The sequence below is a fragment of the Lytechinus variegatus genome, chromosome 6 (genome assembly GCF_018143015.1).
Source record: "Lytechinus variegatus isolate NC3 chromosome 6, Lvar_3.0, whole genome shotgun sequence".
NCBI classification, from domain to species: domain Eukaryota; kingdom Metazoa; phylum Echinodermata; class Echinoidea; order Temnopleuroida; family Toxopneustidae; genus Lytechinus; species Lytechinus variegatus.
This window is the reverse complement of record NC_054745.1, coordinates 12,123,049-12,137,199: the sequence shown is the minus strand read 5'-3', so window position 1 is coordinate 12,137,199 and position 14,151 is coordinate 12,123,049. Positions and strand designations below refer to the sequence as shown.

The 14,151-nt window shown below is 38.4% G+C and overlaps 2 protein-coding genes across 2 annotated transcripts; one reads left to right on the top strand and one right to left on the bottom strand.

Moving 5' to 3' along the window:
- Positions 1–401: 401 nt before the first annotated feature.
- Positions 402–6,235, bottom strand: LOC121417012. The gene is made up of 2 exons (XM_041610552.1): positions 5,101–6,235; positions 402–1,611 (listed from the first exon to the last, which is right to left on the bottom strand). Exon 2 carries the CDS (start codon positions 1,560–1,562, stop codon positions 555–557), a length of 1,008 nt encoding a protein of 335 aa, XP_041466486.1. The 5' UTR covers positions 1,563–1,611; positions 5,101–6,235; the 3' UTR covers positions 402–554.
- A 791-nt stretch (positions 6,236–7,026) lies between these two features.
- On the top strand, positions 7,027–14,059 carry LOC121417011 (proton-coupled folate transporter-like). The gene is made up of 5 exons (XM_041610551.1): positions 7,027–8,811; positions 9,843–9,974; positions 11,746–11,829; positions 12,966–13,122; positions 13,789–14,059. The coding sequence occupies exons 1-5, from the start codon at positions 7,728–7,730 to the stop codon at positions 13,868–13,870; spliced, it is 1,539 nt and encodes a 512-aa protein (XP_041466485.1). The 5' UTR covers positions 7,027–7,727; the 3' UTR covers positions 13,871–14,059.
- Positions 14,060–14,151: the final 92 nt, after the last annotated feature.

The following is a 14,151-nucleotide window of genomic DNA, read 5'->3' as shown; positions in this document are numbered from 1 at the left end:
AAAATGATACATTACATTAACAAAATCAATTTACTCTCATGGAGCCCATGGAGCGAAAAATTTCACACCAACAACACGAACATTAACGATAGGTATTGATGACCTCCCTGTAATATATTTATATATATAAATTCAATGTAAACATCGAAAATATAATTTCATAAATCCACGCACGAATTATGCTACGGTGTGGTAGGTTCCGCATTCTTTTCCTTCGATTTTAAAAGAACATTAATATCAAAACGGGTCATAAATGAATCAATCAATGTCGGGGTCATTTTTCATCCGACGGACTGGATTTCCGATCAACATGACCGACAATTTATAGGAGTAGGAACAGTTTGCGAGAACATCTAAATGACGTGTCACTAGATATAGTGCCGTCTAAATTTTTGGGAGAATTCTCATTACATTACTGGTAACGTTTCTTCAGACGGACCAGGTCCCACTAGTAACAGGCTGTTGATCTCGGAAAAAAGTATATGTACTATTTTAGTTTATCAAATAACAATTTCGCATCGTGAATATAAAGCCGAGTTTTCCATAAATTGGGCCTAGTTAAAAAATGTCGATGACTTTGTCGACAATCGCGACACATTTGATACATTGGATTCTGTGCGAGGCGACTTTTCATCTTCACTATCGGAATCTCCTTCACTGTCAGAAAAGTCTGTAAGGTCGGGTCTAACAGTTGATTCTGGTCCTTCAGTGTTTTCTACCTTTTCTACCGGCGCCACAAGTTTTTCCAAACCTGAAATTTTCAGTCTGTCATCCGACTCATTCGGGTCCGGTGAATCACGGACTAGACTCATCTCCAGTCGCTTAAAGCGATCATCTTCTTCGACTTTCAGCTCTCTCATTTTGCGCTGCAGGTTTCTGACGTACTGCTTTTCCTTCTCCTCTCGCTCCGCCTCGGCCTCGGGTCCGTAGAGCGGTAAATGGTCCCCACACATCCGACCAGCTGCAGCTGCTTGTGACTGTTTCCTTCTCGGTCTAAACTCGATTTCAGTTTTGCTTTTCCTAGGGATGCGTAGATCAATACCGTGTAGCTGGGTGAAATTTGAGCGACTGGTTTCAACGGGGGCGCCTTGCGTGGACGAACTTTCCTCTTGTTCACGGGTTGTCTTCCGTTTGGTCAGAGATGGCGCGGAGACAGAAAACTCGGGTAAGGTTCGACTCCTTCGAGTCGTTAGATCGGGAAGCGAGAACCGTTTTTCAAACATGTTCAAGTCTTCGAGCATCTGAGACGCAGAGCGGCGGACCTTCCCGAAAGGACGCCTGGCCCTGACGGCTGGTTCTGTTACCTTCATCGTGACCTCTGGCAAGAACGACGTGTGGTTTACTCCCATCTCTCGTAGTTCCGTTTCCTTAATTGCTTGGCTCAATAAAAACGACTGTTGCTGCCAGTCTAGCAGGTTTTTCGCTCGTCTCCGGTCTATTGTCATTTGTTTCATCTGGTCCTCCAGCAGCATACCAGCGAAACGGTTGTCCTTGAGGAGAACTCCCTGTATAGCACTGACCGGTAGAGGGCCTTTCCATCTTTTCTTCCGGACACCGCTCATGTTGAGTTTGTCATCGACCAAAGCTGGTGCCACCACCTCAGAACGTTATCTGGAAACAAAAGTAGAACAAAAATATATCATTCTTTCTATGATCCCGGTTACCATGGTTACCGTGGGTTTCTGCTGTCCCTGTGTACAGAGAGATATTTTGTGACGTTGTTTGTTACGTGTGGTGTGGAATTGTCTAGCTGGTCCGTATGTGTTGTGTGGTGTTCTATTCTATCTCGTCTAGGACTTGTCTTGTTCTGTCTTACAGTTGTGTTGTATCTTATATAATCATTAGATGATGTTGTAAATATGTTATGGGCCTATTATTGAATTCGGTTTTCAATACCAAAAAAGGGGGGAATGGTTATAATACAAAATGAAAACTAAAACAATTTCACATTGGCATATTTCTTTAAAAAAGAAAACAGTGTGTTTTCACCATAATACAAGCCTACTCCCTGATACGTACGCACAGTCTGCAAACACTACTGATTGTAGCTCCTATATAAATATGTGATATTTGTTTGAAAATTACTGTAGAATTTGCTTTATGAGACTTATATCATTATTGTATATTTGATTTGAAAGAGGACAATAAAACATGCTATAAAACAAAAAAGAGGGAAAGAGAGAGAGAGAGAAGTTAAGAAAGAGCGAGAGGAGGAGAAACGGGTTGCAATGGTAAAAGAGAATGAATCATTATCTCAGAAAACATACTGGAGCAGACCGTGATTCCATAAATAGTTTCCCATCTCTCTCAATGCAAACATTTTTTTCCGTCTTGTCAATATTGGACAAACGATTAAAAAGCACTCGATAGTCCCACTAACATAACATAGCAACTACTTGATAAAGAAGTCCCTGCAGTTATACCATGGTCACATTTGTTCTACGGCGGCCGTACGGCGAGTCGAAAACAGCCGTTTTAACACTTTTTTGTAACAGCTACATATAGGTGGTTTGAATAAAAATTAATAAAACGACTGTTTTCGACTCGCCGTACGGCCGCCGTAGAACAAAGTGACCATGGTATTAGTAACGTCATGATTGTGGTAGAACTTAATAACCATGAAAATGTACTTGGAATCATACATGTGTTTTTCACAGGTAGGAGGGGGGGGGGGACAAGGAAACTTTGACAAGCAAAAAAAAGAGGTTATCACCCCAAATTTAAGGTAATTTTGATGAAAATAAATTAGACAAGCAAAAAAAAGAGGAAAAAAGGGTTATCATCCCAAATGTAAAGTCACCTCGTCCTTAAATAATGTTTTATTTCGATTTTGAATGATGTATTTCTTACCATTATAAAATACCACAAATAGTAGGGGGATAGCGGGACGTGCCCCCCCCCTGTCCCCCTGGGATTTCCGCCCAGGTCTTACAGTACAATGACAGTAACATTTTTCGTGTGCGGAAATTAACTAAGATCACTTTCGCCTTATTGATTATTGATTAGGACGAAGAGATTATACCCGTACTATTACGGCATGTTACTTATCATTTATTCGGACATTAAGTAGTCTCGTTGTTATTGACAAGAAAACATATTAGCTTTCAAAAAATTTACTAATTCTTTATTTCGAATTAAACCACTTATAATACTCCTAAATTCTATATAAGTACTAACTCCACACCTCTAATGTTAATACAAAGGAGGTATATCTAACTACAAAATGCCGGTTAAAAAATGTAATTGCAAACTTAATTAATATAGTAGTTGGTATACACTTAAATTATTTCCAATTTCATCCCGAGATTTCGATTCTGTATAGGAAAGACAAGCAAGTCTCCAAAGTATTATTCATTAGTGAATTCTTTCAATAATATCCCGTGTTCATGGAGATAGCACATCCCCATGTAACTTAAAACAATCCAAAGCTTAATTTGAAATCACACTGCGGAATAATTACGTGACACTAAACTTTCCATAAACGTGATAAAGGCTTGTTGGTCAAGTTTTGACAAAAACTATTTCGCACGCTTTAACCAACGTTGGTTAAGAATTGGGATTTGGGGGGCAATGCAAAAACCTTCAAAAATATTTCTCAGCACAATTGAAACTAAAAATTCTGGACTTTATATATCTACTTTCCGGAGCAGACATCGAAATTCTATATTCATTTTTCTTTTTAAGATTTAGCATCCGAGCAGAGGGGAAAAAAAACAATCTCCGTGGTGTAAGTATACTGAAATCATACGGGGACATCACGCAGGTGTTTTTTTGATCATTTCTATAACGATTATGAATAACACCCTTTCTAAAACAGGTGTTTTTATTCAATATACTCTCTATCACTCCGTTTCCGTATTCTTTATTTTGTTTTCCTCCTTTGAAACATTTATTGTTGCTTTTGCCTCAAAGAGCGTGATTTCCATCAATATGTTATTATATCATGCACAGTACACCATCCTCATCCTCCTTCAGGTTTCAAGCATTCATTTCCATTACTTCTTAATCAGAGCGTATCCAGGATTTGTCGAAAGGGGCCGGGGGCACATTTTCCCGGGAAAATTTGTTAAGCGAAAAAGAAAATGGTTTTAACCAAAAAATTAAGGGGATTTCGGGCACGAAAAAATTTGACAAAAAAGTCTGCACTTTCGAAATGGAGGGGGGGGCACTCTTTTGTTTCAACGACATTTTTCATTACAAATTTTAATTGTGCCTCTCAAGGGGGGGGGGCGGCTGTGCCCCCCCCCTGGATCCGCCAGTGGTCTTAATGTTTTCTTGTCGAAAATCATAAGAATTCGTTTTTGCTGGAAAATATCTTACAAGCGTCACCGTTACCTAAAATGTTTCTTTCTGTGTTCATTATTTTCTCAAGTTTGATAGAATATCATTACGACCTCATTCCGCCCTTCAGAATCCCAGGATTTATTTCCATTACGTTTGAAACTTTTGTTGTCGAAAATCATCATTATTCGTTTTTCATTGGAAAATATCCACAAAATCTCAAATTATCTGAAATTGATTTGTCTATCTGTGTTCATATGTTTCTCAATTTTGACAAAGGAAATCATTTTTGTTTGGTTTTACTAGGTTGTGAAATAAAGAAATCTATGCAAGACAACTTTTGAATGTTAATTAAAAGCATAAACAAGGAATAGAGGCAAACTGTTTTCTAAATTCAGTTTGCTTTTTCTTCCTGCGTTCTTATTGCTGCAGAGTTTTCCGGATTTTTTTCATCGATTGTAATTATAAAAAAAATAACGTTTGAATTCGTGATCTTACTTGATAAGTAGGCTCGTTTGTATATACCATGTAACCATAAACTTTTGATCTAGAAAAACATAAAGACTTTAAGAGAAAAGATGAGAGAGAAAACGGTTAGATGAATGTGCCATGCTCTATGAAATTATTATGAATATCAATAAACATTTTTTTGTTCCAGGGAATGCATTTTGTATCAAATTACGTCTACCCTATGACCTATGTAGGCCTATTATTTTCTCTGTCAGTAAAAGCAAAGAAAACAGATCATTAATCAAAATAATCCATTATTACTAACAATATCAGACATTTCAATTTTGCAGAAACATGATAAAAACTTACCGATTTAGAAAATAAATTCATAGCAATAGCAAGTAGCAAGTGTTTATGTTCCTCCTTTTCAGTTGTTACACATAATCTTTTCAGTTAATTCTCACATCACAATTTCATCAACCTAAGATTATGATGATGAACATTCACATCCAAAGAAAAGACAAAAAACGCCTCGCACGACATCTTCGATGTGTATCATCTAAATAAATGAAAGTTTTCAGTAACCGATTATCAATCGGGGGCGGGTTTTCCGAATCCTGAGTGCACTGATCACTGACGAGTGACATGAGAAAGGTATCACTCGAAGGCGAGATGAATGAACATTGTAAGTAAAGGAAATATATTCATCTCTGCAAAAATTGTTTGTCTCTTCGTCGATATTCAAAGAAGAAAATACCCAAGCCTGTAGCAAAACATTCCACGAAACCGCGGGCTCTCTCTCGCCGCCGGAAGCTCTGCTAACACGCACCTGCTCTGACGGTGAGACGAACTCTCATCTTTTCACACGAATCCTAGCCTCAAACAAATCGATATAGCAATTATTCAGTAATTATTATATCTTACTGATGACGTTCTACTTGGCACGAAGTCCTTCCGAGGAGCTGTGTTGCCATGGCAACGATTCTTCAATACCACCGATGATGCTGTACGAATCCTTGATGTTGCGAAAACGTGACTCCGGCAGGTCGGAAGCTTTTTATTGTACGTTTTGAAATGGTTTTGAATTCGAAATGTTGATTTACCGCGTTTGTTTTACAGACTTAAAGAGTCTTCACAAAGCGTTGATCTTGTTCATTGAAACTGGCAAATCGAATCGACCTTGATTACAGAGACGATGCCGATAAAATTCAAATTGAAGTAAATGTCTTGAGATCTTAAAGTGTGTCTTGAGGTGTTGGTCCTGTTTGAGAATCCATGCACATTTGGGTATCCGTATCCTAAATACTAGTACTCTTTGTTAATGATAGGCTTGTCTGGCTCAACTGGTTATTTTTAGCAGGATTTTACACATTGTCGATGCAAGTAAATCTTGAATGTAAGAGAAAAGACAAATATTCGAGTACAATTGGGGCTATTTATTTCGCCTAGAGAGAAGTCAATATTGAAGCATTCTTAGGAGCGTGGTTACGGGTCTTGAATCGCTTGCATAGGAACAAATGTCAAAGAGAGATAAATATGAGGATAGTGAAAGATGATGGAGGGAGAGAATGAGGGACGCAACAAGATGAGATGAGAAAGAACGGGTCATAGAGAGAAAGAAAGAAAGGAAGGAAGGAAGAAAGGAAGAAAGAAAGAATGGAAGGAAGGAAAGAAGAAAGAAATAAAGAAAGAAAGAATAAGGGAAAAATAGAGAGAGAAAAAAGAAAGAAATACAAAAAGAGGGAGAGAAAGAAAGAATGAGTAAGAGAAATTGAGATAAAGGCAGTCAGAAAAAATATCTATATTAGTATTCAGTTCCTGTTTTCTTAGAGCGAAGGGGGAAATGGTAGGGATAACTTAAGAAAGAACAAGAAAAGAAGGAGGAAGGGGGAGGGAGAGAGAGAGATGGAAAGAGGGGGGAAAGAAAGATGACAAGAAAGATAGGCCGGATGGAGAAAATATAAATAGATCGAGGAAAGTCAAATCTGATATTATAATAGTTCAACGATAACCTTATAATATTATTAATTCTCAAAATGTTATATGGCAAAAAATATGCACAGACGTGACAGACAATAAACTTTTAAAACACTTCGTCATGAATCTCAAAAAAAGAAGATGAATATAGATTGAAACATGAATGAATAAAAAGGATCTATTTAAACAAACTATTTCAATGACACAATGTGCTGGTAGATAATGTCATTAAGGATACTTGAAAATGGTTGTCCAATCATAATTGATCCACAGGCTATCGAATTTTAGGTCACCCTAAACAGTTGCTGGTGGCAGGGGTATATTATGCAGGTATTCCTAGTATATCATGTTTATATACCTCCTGAAACACTATCATTCAGACTAAAGTTTGTTGGCTGCATGTATCACGAAGGACGAGGGAATATGGCCTATGTTCTTAGAAGAGAGAAAATATCATTTTGAATACTCACTGTCATATTTCAAAGCATTAATTATCACGGGCATTAAAAATTCTTCCGAGGATCTGAATGTATGGAACGCGACATGAGAATATTGTTTTACGCTTGGAAAAGTTAGACTTAATTCTGACGAGAACCCACGGCACTATAATGCACTGATGGTCTATGGAACGCGTCAACGTACTTTGTGTGCACATAGACCGTATAGGTTAAGTGTATGTGTGTGAAACATTTTACTTTTGATGAAGAAAACCTCAACATTTTGGATATGAAGAGCTTTAGTGATGAGAAGATTCCCAACCTACTATGTGCATAGTCGAAACAGCTTTAGATGTTTCCCTATACGCACACGAATATCATATTGGACTGATCTGATCCAACCTTTACAAACGGATAGGAAAATCTAGGACTGCCAGATTTAGATATATATCCGAAGATCCGAACAAACCGCCTACTATAATAATTTATCTTATGGATTTCTGGAGATTATTATTATCATTATTATTTATGTAGTCGTACACTGCTCAACACCACCGAAGAGAAAAGAAAGTCTGGATTAAAATGGGAGGAAGCAAAAATTATTTCAAATTCACCGAATTATTGAACAAAGACGATGACGAGAAGGTATTCAAGGAAAGTTCACGCGTGGACGACCACGGATTCGATATGGACGATGATGACGACGATGATCGTAAGAATAAGACATGTTTCGTTACGGTCGAACCAGTCGTACTCCTTTTCTACATGGCATATAGCATGATGTCAACAATGCGAACGGAATACGTCACAAAGCGCATCTACAATGAATACAATATCCATAATGGCTTGCGTTTGAACTTTGACCCCTGGAGAGATGAGTGCGATGGACCAATCAACGCAAGCATTTCAAATTACACGAAGACTAGTATGAATATGGAGAACGCGCAGGCGGACGCTTCTTATTGGTTGTTGATATATAATCTTGTTCAAATTTTTCCCGCGATGATCGTATCACCGTTGGTCGGATCGTGGAGCGATCGCGCAGGTCGTAAGGTGGCGATGTTACTCCCAGCGTTTGGTTATTTGATCGGAATATCGATCTGGCTTGTAGTTGTCTACTATCAATTATCGAAATCTTATATCACTATCGCATATCTTATAATGGGGTCCTTTGGGGACTTCCCAACGCTCCTCGCCGTCTGCAATGCCTACATGAGCGATATCGCTACGCAACAATCGCGAACATATCGCATGATCATCCTGGGTATCGTAATCGAATTCACAACAGGTGTATCCCAAATCGTTATCGGATTTTGGATTTTCTACTCGGGTTTCGCTGCTCCATTTTGGTTTATTTTTGCAGCTATTGTGGCAGTCATTGCATACATTGTAATCTTCCTCAAAGAGTCGAATACAAACATCGGCGAAAGGCCAGCAAACTTTTTCTCTGCCTCGCAGTTCGATGCTGTGTTCGCGCTTTTCGCGCGCGCAGATTCAAGGAAGAGAAGTGAGCTAGTCTCTTGCCTAGTCGTTCTCGGGTTCCACATGATGAGTCTGCATTCAACATTCCTATTGGTTCTACTGGTTGTTCTAAGCCCTCCGCTGTGTTGGACGTCTATCATTGTGGGGTTCTACATCGCTTCGTCTTTTCTCTTCGGTTCAGTTGGTAAGTGACGTCATTGCTTTGACCTGTTCGAGTAGGTTCGAACCTCATGGCAATAGTACACGTAATGATTTGTCTGACTAGCCTCTTTTTATAGATATATAATTTCCGACTACAGAATGTGCATGCTTAGATGCATTACAGCGATGCAGAGATCTTGTGAGAATGGTGTGTTATAGGTCCGCATCCCAGAATTCTACTTCCGTAGTCTGCATGCACCCACGGAAGTAGAGTATTCGCAATCACGACGCGGCCGTTCTCTATTAAAGTCAAATCACAATGGAGAGATGAGGGGGTTTTGTCGAAAGTTGGTGGACCGGGACGCGTCAGCAGATCATCCGAAGATTTGCACCGGACGAACTATAGCAAATATGACGTTGTCTATACAGTCACGAGACGACGCCACTGTCCCGTTCCACCAACATTCGCCGACAAACCCTAGCTCAGCTCTCCATTGCGATTTGACTTGCATTTTCTAAGGAAATTGGTGCGTTGTAGAGAACGGCCGCGTCGTGATTGCGAAAACTCTCTAAAATTAAGTGTCCGCATCTTGGAAACCTTTTTCCTAAGTTCACGTAAAGATGGCGGTGTTTAAGGAATTTAAGACAGGTTCAATACATTAGCTCACTTGATACTCTAACTGAAATCATTTTTAGCACCCTAGGAACAGGGGGCAAGAACAGAGTTTACATAATTTTATCAAAATGTATGATAATAATTACAGCTTCCCATATTTTTCTCTTCCCCCCCCCCTTTTTTTTCGCAGTGGAGGCAGGACGCCCGTTTCATAAAACTTCTTATAATAACAAATGTACAATTTTCATAACCAATAGTTAACTATCAGCCAATAATATTGAATGATTTCAGTATATAGTTTAATTGTAAATTGTAATTTTGTTATCATAACAAGTTTTATGAAACGGGTCTCAGATTCACTGAGAGATTTAAGAGGCTTACTGAGGATTAGGAAATGACATGGTGAATGCCAGTAATTATTAACAACCATTAAATGAAACGTTTGCCTGACATTGCAGGGACGTTGATTGGTGGGAAACTCTTCAGTGGTCTAATAGACGATCTAACTATCACTCAGATTGGGATTTGGTCCAGTCTAATTGGTCTGTCCTTCATTGCCTTCGGAAATTCTTCCCTTGTACTCTTTCTTGGTAAGTGTTCGACCCTCCTTATAGGACTAGTCCACCCCAACAAAAGGTTGATTAGAATAAACAGAGAAAAATTCAACAAGCATAACATTGGAAATTTCATCAAAATCGAATGTAAAATAAAAATATGATATTTTGGAAATTCACACAACAGTTATATGCACATCCTGGCCGGTATATGCAAATGAGAGGACTGATGATGTCACCCACTCACTATTTCTTTTGTATTCTATTTTATGAAAATAATTATGAAATAGTCCGATTCTCTCTCCTTTGTCACGTAAAATTGAGTTTTATTCCTCCCTGAACATGTTGAATCAAACGTTGTTTACATTATGTGGTTCAGTCAAGTTTTACATTATTGCCAATTCTTTTAAAAATTGAATGTTAAATTCGCACAATACAAAACAAAAGAAATAGTGAGTGATGGACATCATCGAATATCTAATTTGCATATCAGAGTTGTGCATGTAACTGTTTTGAGAAAAATAAGCGAAACTTTAAAATGTCTTAACTTTATATTTTATATCCGATTTTGAAGACATTTTCCACATTATGCTTGTTAGATTTTTCTCAGTTGATTCAAATCAACATTTTTCTGGAGTGGACTTGACAGTTAATATCTCCATTTCTTTGAAAATTATTGTAGACGAATTGCTAATCTATATTTATGTCCATGAAATCATAATCCTACAAGCAGTAGGCATATTAACTTGGTAAAATTCATTTGAGAATCATAAATATTTCATGTTAACATGTTGATTGTAGAGGAAACATAATAGTAGTATCTATTCCAATGTAATTTCATCGAAAAGATACCATGATAATCATTTAATGCAACTCATGCAAAATCATGACTTCATGGATACCAGGGGACCGTTTCATCAACATTTTTGTCTGACAAGTTGTCAGATCTGACATCTTTCCTTGATTCTGATTGGCTGAGACGCACTGTTACTATATGGTAACTGTCGGATAAAATGGGACTTGTCGGATAAAACGTCCGACAAGTCCTTTCACGAAACGCTCCCCTGGTTTTATTTCTGGAATCCTGAATGTCATACCTTATACGGAGCAAAACCGATTTTTTTTTTTACATCACAACAAAGAAAAACTCCAATTATTCAAGCGTAAAGTATCGGCCTACCTACTGGGCCTACCACTAAAATGATAAAGAGATTATGCACGAAGTAACTTAAAGCATCTTGTTCATGACATGCCGATATGAAATGGCGATTTTTAGCGGTGTAAATGATTTTATTGCTCATTGGTATCATATTCACTCTTTCTTAATCTCTTCTTTTCTTCCTTGTCCTTGTCTTGTTGTTCTACACTGCAAAAACTCCGGTGTTGATTTAACACCAGCCCGGAACTTATATATGTCCACACCAGAGAAGTATTGAAACAACACCAGTTTGAAACTAAACCGATGCTGTTTTAATACTAATTGGTGTTGTATAAACACCTATCTGGTGGATGTTTCATGAAGCTGTTTGTAAAATAAGAACGACTGTAAGCACGACTTGTGGACCTTTCTTATGATTTAAATAATCACCAATGGTGAATATCATTAACCACAAAAAAGGAGATCACCAGTCGTTCTTGTAGTCGCTCTTAACTTACGATTAGCTTATTGATACGGCACCTTGGTGTCAGACCACGACCACGAAACTGGCCTTGTTTAACACTTCTCTGGCGCGGACATAATATATAGATTCCGGACTGGTGTTAAATCAACACCACAGTATACTTCTTCATCATCTTGCGTCTTCAGGTGCAATGTTGGGATCATTCCGGTTTCTGACGTCACCATCGATGAGGTCAAGGCTCTCTAAACTAGCTGACGAGCACGAACAGGGTAAGTGAAGCTGCGGCAATGACGAGAAGTTCGACGGTGTCTCTGACGATTATGATCACGTGGGCGTACTGGTGGCGTCGTTGGCTCTGCCAGAAGCCCGGAATTTTCATTATTTTTACGTTCATACCAAAGCCATTTGTTTGTATTTGTAGCATCATATTTATTTCATATAATCTATCTAATATCTGACCGGGATCGGGACCGATATTTCTCTATTAGGACTCAATTTATTACGAAATTGCCACTTTCCGAATAGTCGATTATTCGGCTTGCGTGCTTTGCTCGCTCGGAAATTTTCCACAAACTGCATTTACCTCAAATTCTTTCCCCTTGCTATCATTACGCAACTGGAGATTATTTGTAGTGTTGGTGGTGGTGATGGTGGTGGTGGTGATGATGATGATGGTGACGATAATGATGGTGATGATGGTAATAATGATGATGGTGATAATGATGATGATAATTATGATGATGATGATCGTAATGATGATGATGACGACGATGGTGACGATGATGCTGGCGGTGGTGATAATGATAATAACGTCTTGTATCATCACATCCATTCGAGTTGGCGGCGTCGGGTCCGATAATCGCGAAACCCCAAAATTCGAAAAAAGGGCCCCCTCAAATCCTTAAACTTCGGGTCCAGTTTATTCGACCATTCGAGAAAAAAAGCCCTCTAAATTCCCGAAAGGTCGGGTCCAGTTTACCAGATGTTTTTTTTTTTGAAATTATAGAAAAATTATCGAATGGTGGGGTATACTGGACCCGACGTTTTAGGAAGTAAGGGGTCCTTTCCTTGAATGGTCGGGTACGGTATAGTCCGATGTAATGACACAGCCCCCCCCCCTCCCCACCTTTCAAATTTGCTTAAACCTGTATTTTCAGTCATTGTTATCTGAATTTTGCACATCCCTTCAAAAATTACAGTCATTAAATTAATTTCTAGAATTAGGTAATAATATACATGCAGGGGCACCGGAAATGTTTTCAAAGTGGGGGAGGGGGATGGGCTGACCATGCAAAGAAATCACAATCATATGGTAATTTTTACGTTTTGTACACGGTTTTGGAAAAAAGTGCCCCCCCCCCCGCTTCCGCGCCCCCTGACATATATACACTTTTTTCATACTCAGGTGCCGTATTGGCTTGTGCAAGTTGTGTTGAAAGTCTTGGCAGTCTGATCGGTCCATCGTTGTATAACCTCGTCTACAGTCTTACTCTGGAATATTTTCGAGGGATCGTGTTCCTCGTCATGGCAGCCCTATACGTTCCGATATCCGTTCTTGTCACGTAAGTGCTTTATTAATTAAAACGGCTGATTCAACTACAACAGATGGATGAGCTCCCACCCCACCCAAACAATGAAAATAAATGAATGAATAAATAAATAAGTAAATGAATAAATAAAAGTGAAAAATCCTTGACCAAGAAAAAAAAAGTAAAGGGGAAGAAAGAAAAGGAAATGAAAAGGGGGCAAATTTGGTATTACTTCGGAGTATTGTGTAAAACTCTATCATAAAATTCGAATTTCATTTAAAAAGGCCCCAAAATTGGCTTGCTCGTTTTGCCCGCTCGAGGCGTTTTGAAATTAGCTCATGCACATTCGCCTTGCCCCTTCATTGGTTGGCTCATAATACGGCATTGCCATAACCAACATGGAAATATATGTGACAATTTACTTTAACAGTTTGAAAAGGTAGGCTAGTAAAAAATATACAGATTAATATATTTTGAAAAATGTTTTTACTTTTCAGAAAGAAAACATGAATAAAATTTAATTGTTCGTAAGTTTTTTTTTAGCAGAAAGAACTGACAGGTTTATATGTATGACTGAAAATTAATACCGTTTTATCGATTGTTGAAACAAGAAAATGCATATCTGTCAAATGTTTCATTGCGATATATTCTTAAAACCATATTTTCTATATTACTTTTTTCTGCTTCTTGCTTCATTAGGTATCACCGCTGGTACGACTTAATCACGACAGCGCCATCTATCAATGGAAAACGGGGCAGTGATGTCAAACCACCCGAATAGGCTGGAGTATTTTCAATAAACGTTTGACAGTTGGGGATTTTTTTATTTTTTGTCTTTTTTTTTGCAATGACATCTTTTTTTGGTCTCGCATGCATAGCAGAGCCGCTAGACAAATGTCATCATAACTTAAGAAGTATATGGACATGGTTCATTAAACTTGGATATAAGGGTAATCAAGTAGGCCTATTGCTGAACATCCTGGTCACGTGACCAAGGTGAAAGGTCATTTAGGGTAAATGAAATATGACAATTTGGAGGGAATCAACATCAAACTTTTTCCA

What these genes read in the sequence shown, in the direction of transcription:
- LOC121417012 (XM_041610552.1), bottom strand. Translation starts at nt 1,562, where the DNA reads ATGAGCGGTGTCCGGAAGAAAAGATGGAAAGGCCCTCTACCGGTCAGT.
- LOC121417011 (XM_041610551.1), top strand. Translation starts at nt 7,728, where the DNA reads ATGGGAGGAAGCAAAAATTATTTCAAATTCACCGAATTATTGAACAAA. An exon ending in TTTTCTCTTCGGTTCAGTTG is followed by an intron (nt 8,812 to 9,842) that starts GTAAGTGACGTC and finishes CTGACATTGCAG; the next exon opens with GGACGTTGATTGGTGGGAAA. An exon ending in TTCCCTTGTACTCTTTCTTG is followed by an intron (nt 9,975 to 11,745) that starts GTAAGTGTTCGA and finishes TTGCGTCTTCAG; the next exon opens with GTGCAATGTTGGGATCATTC.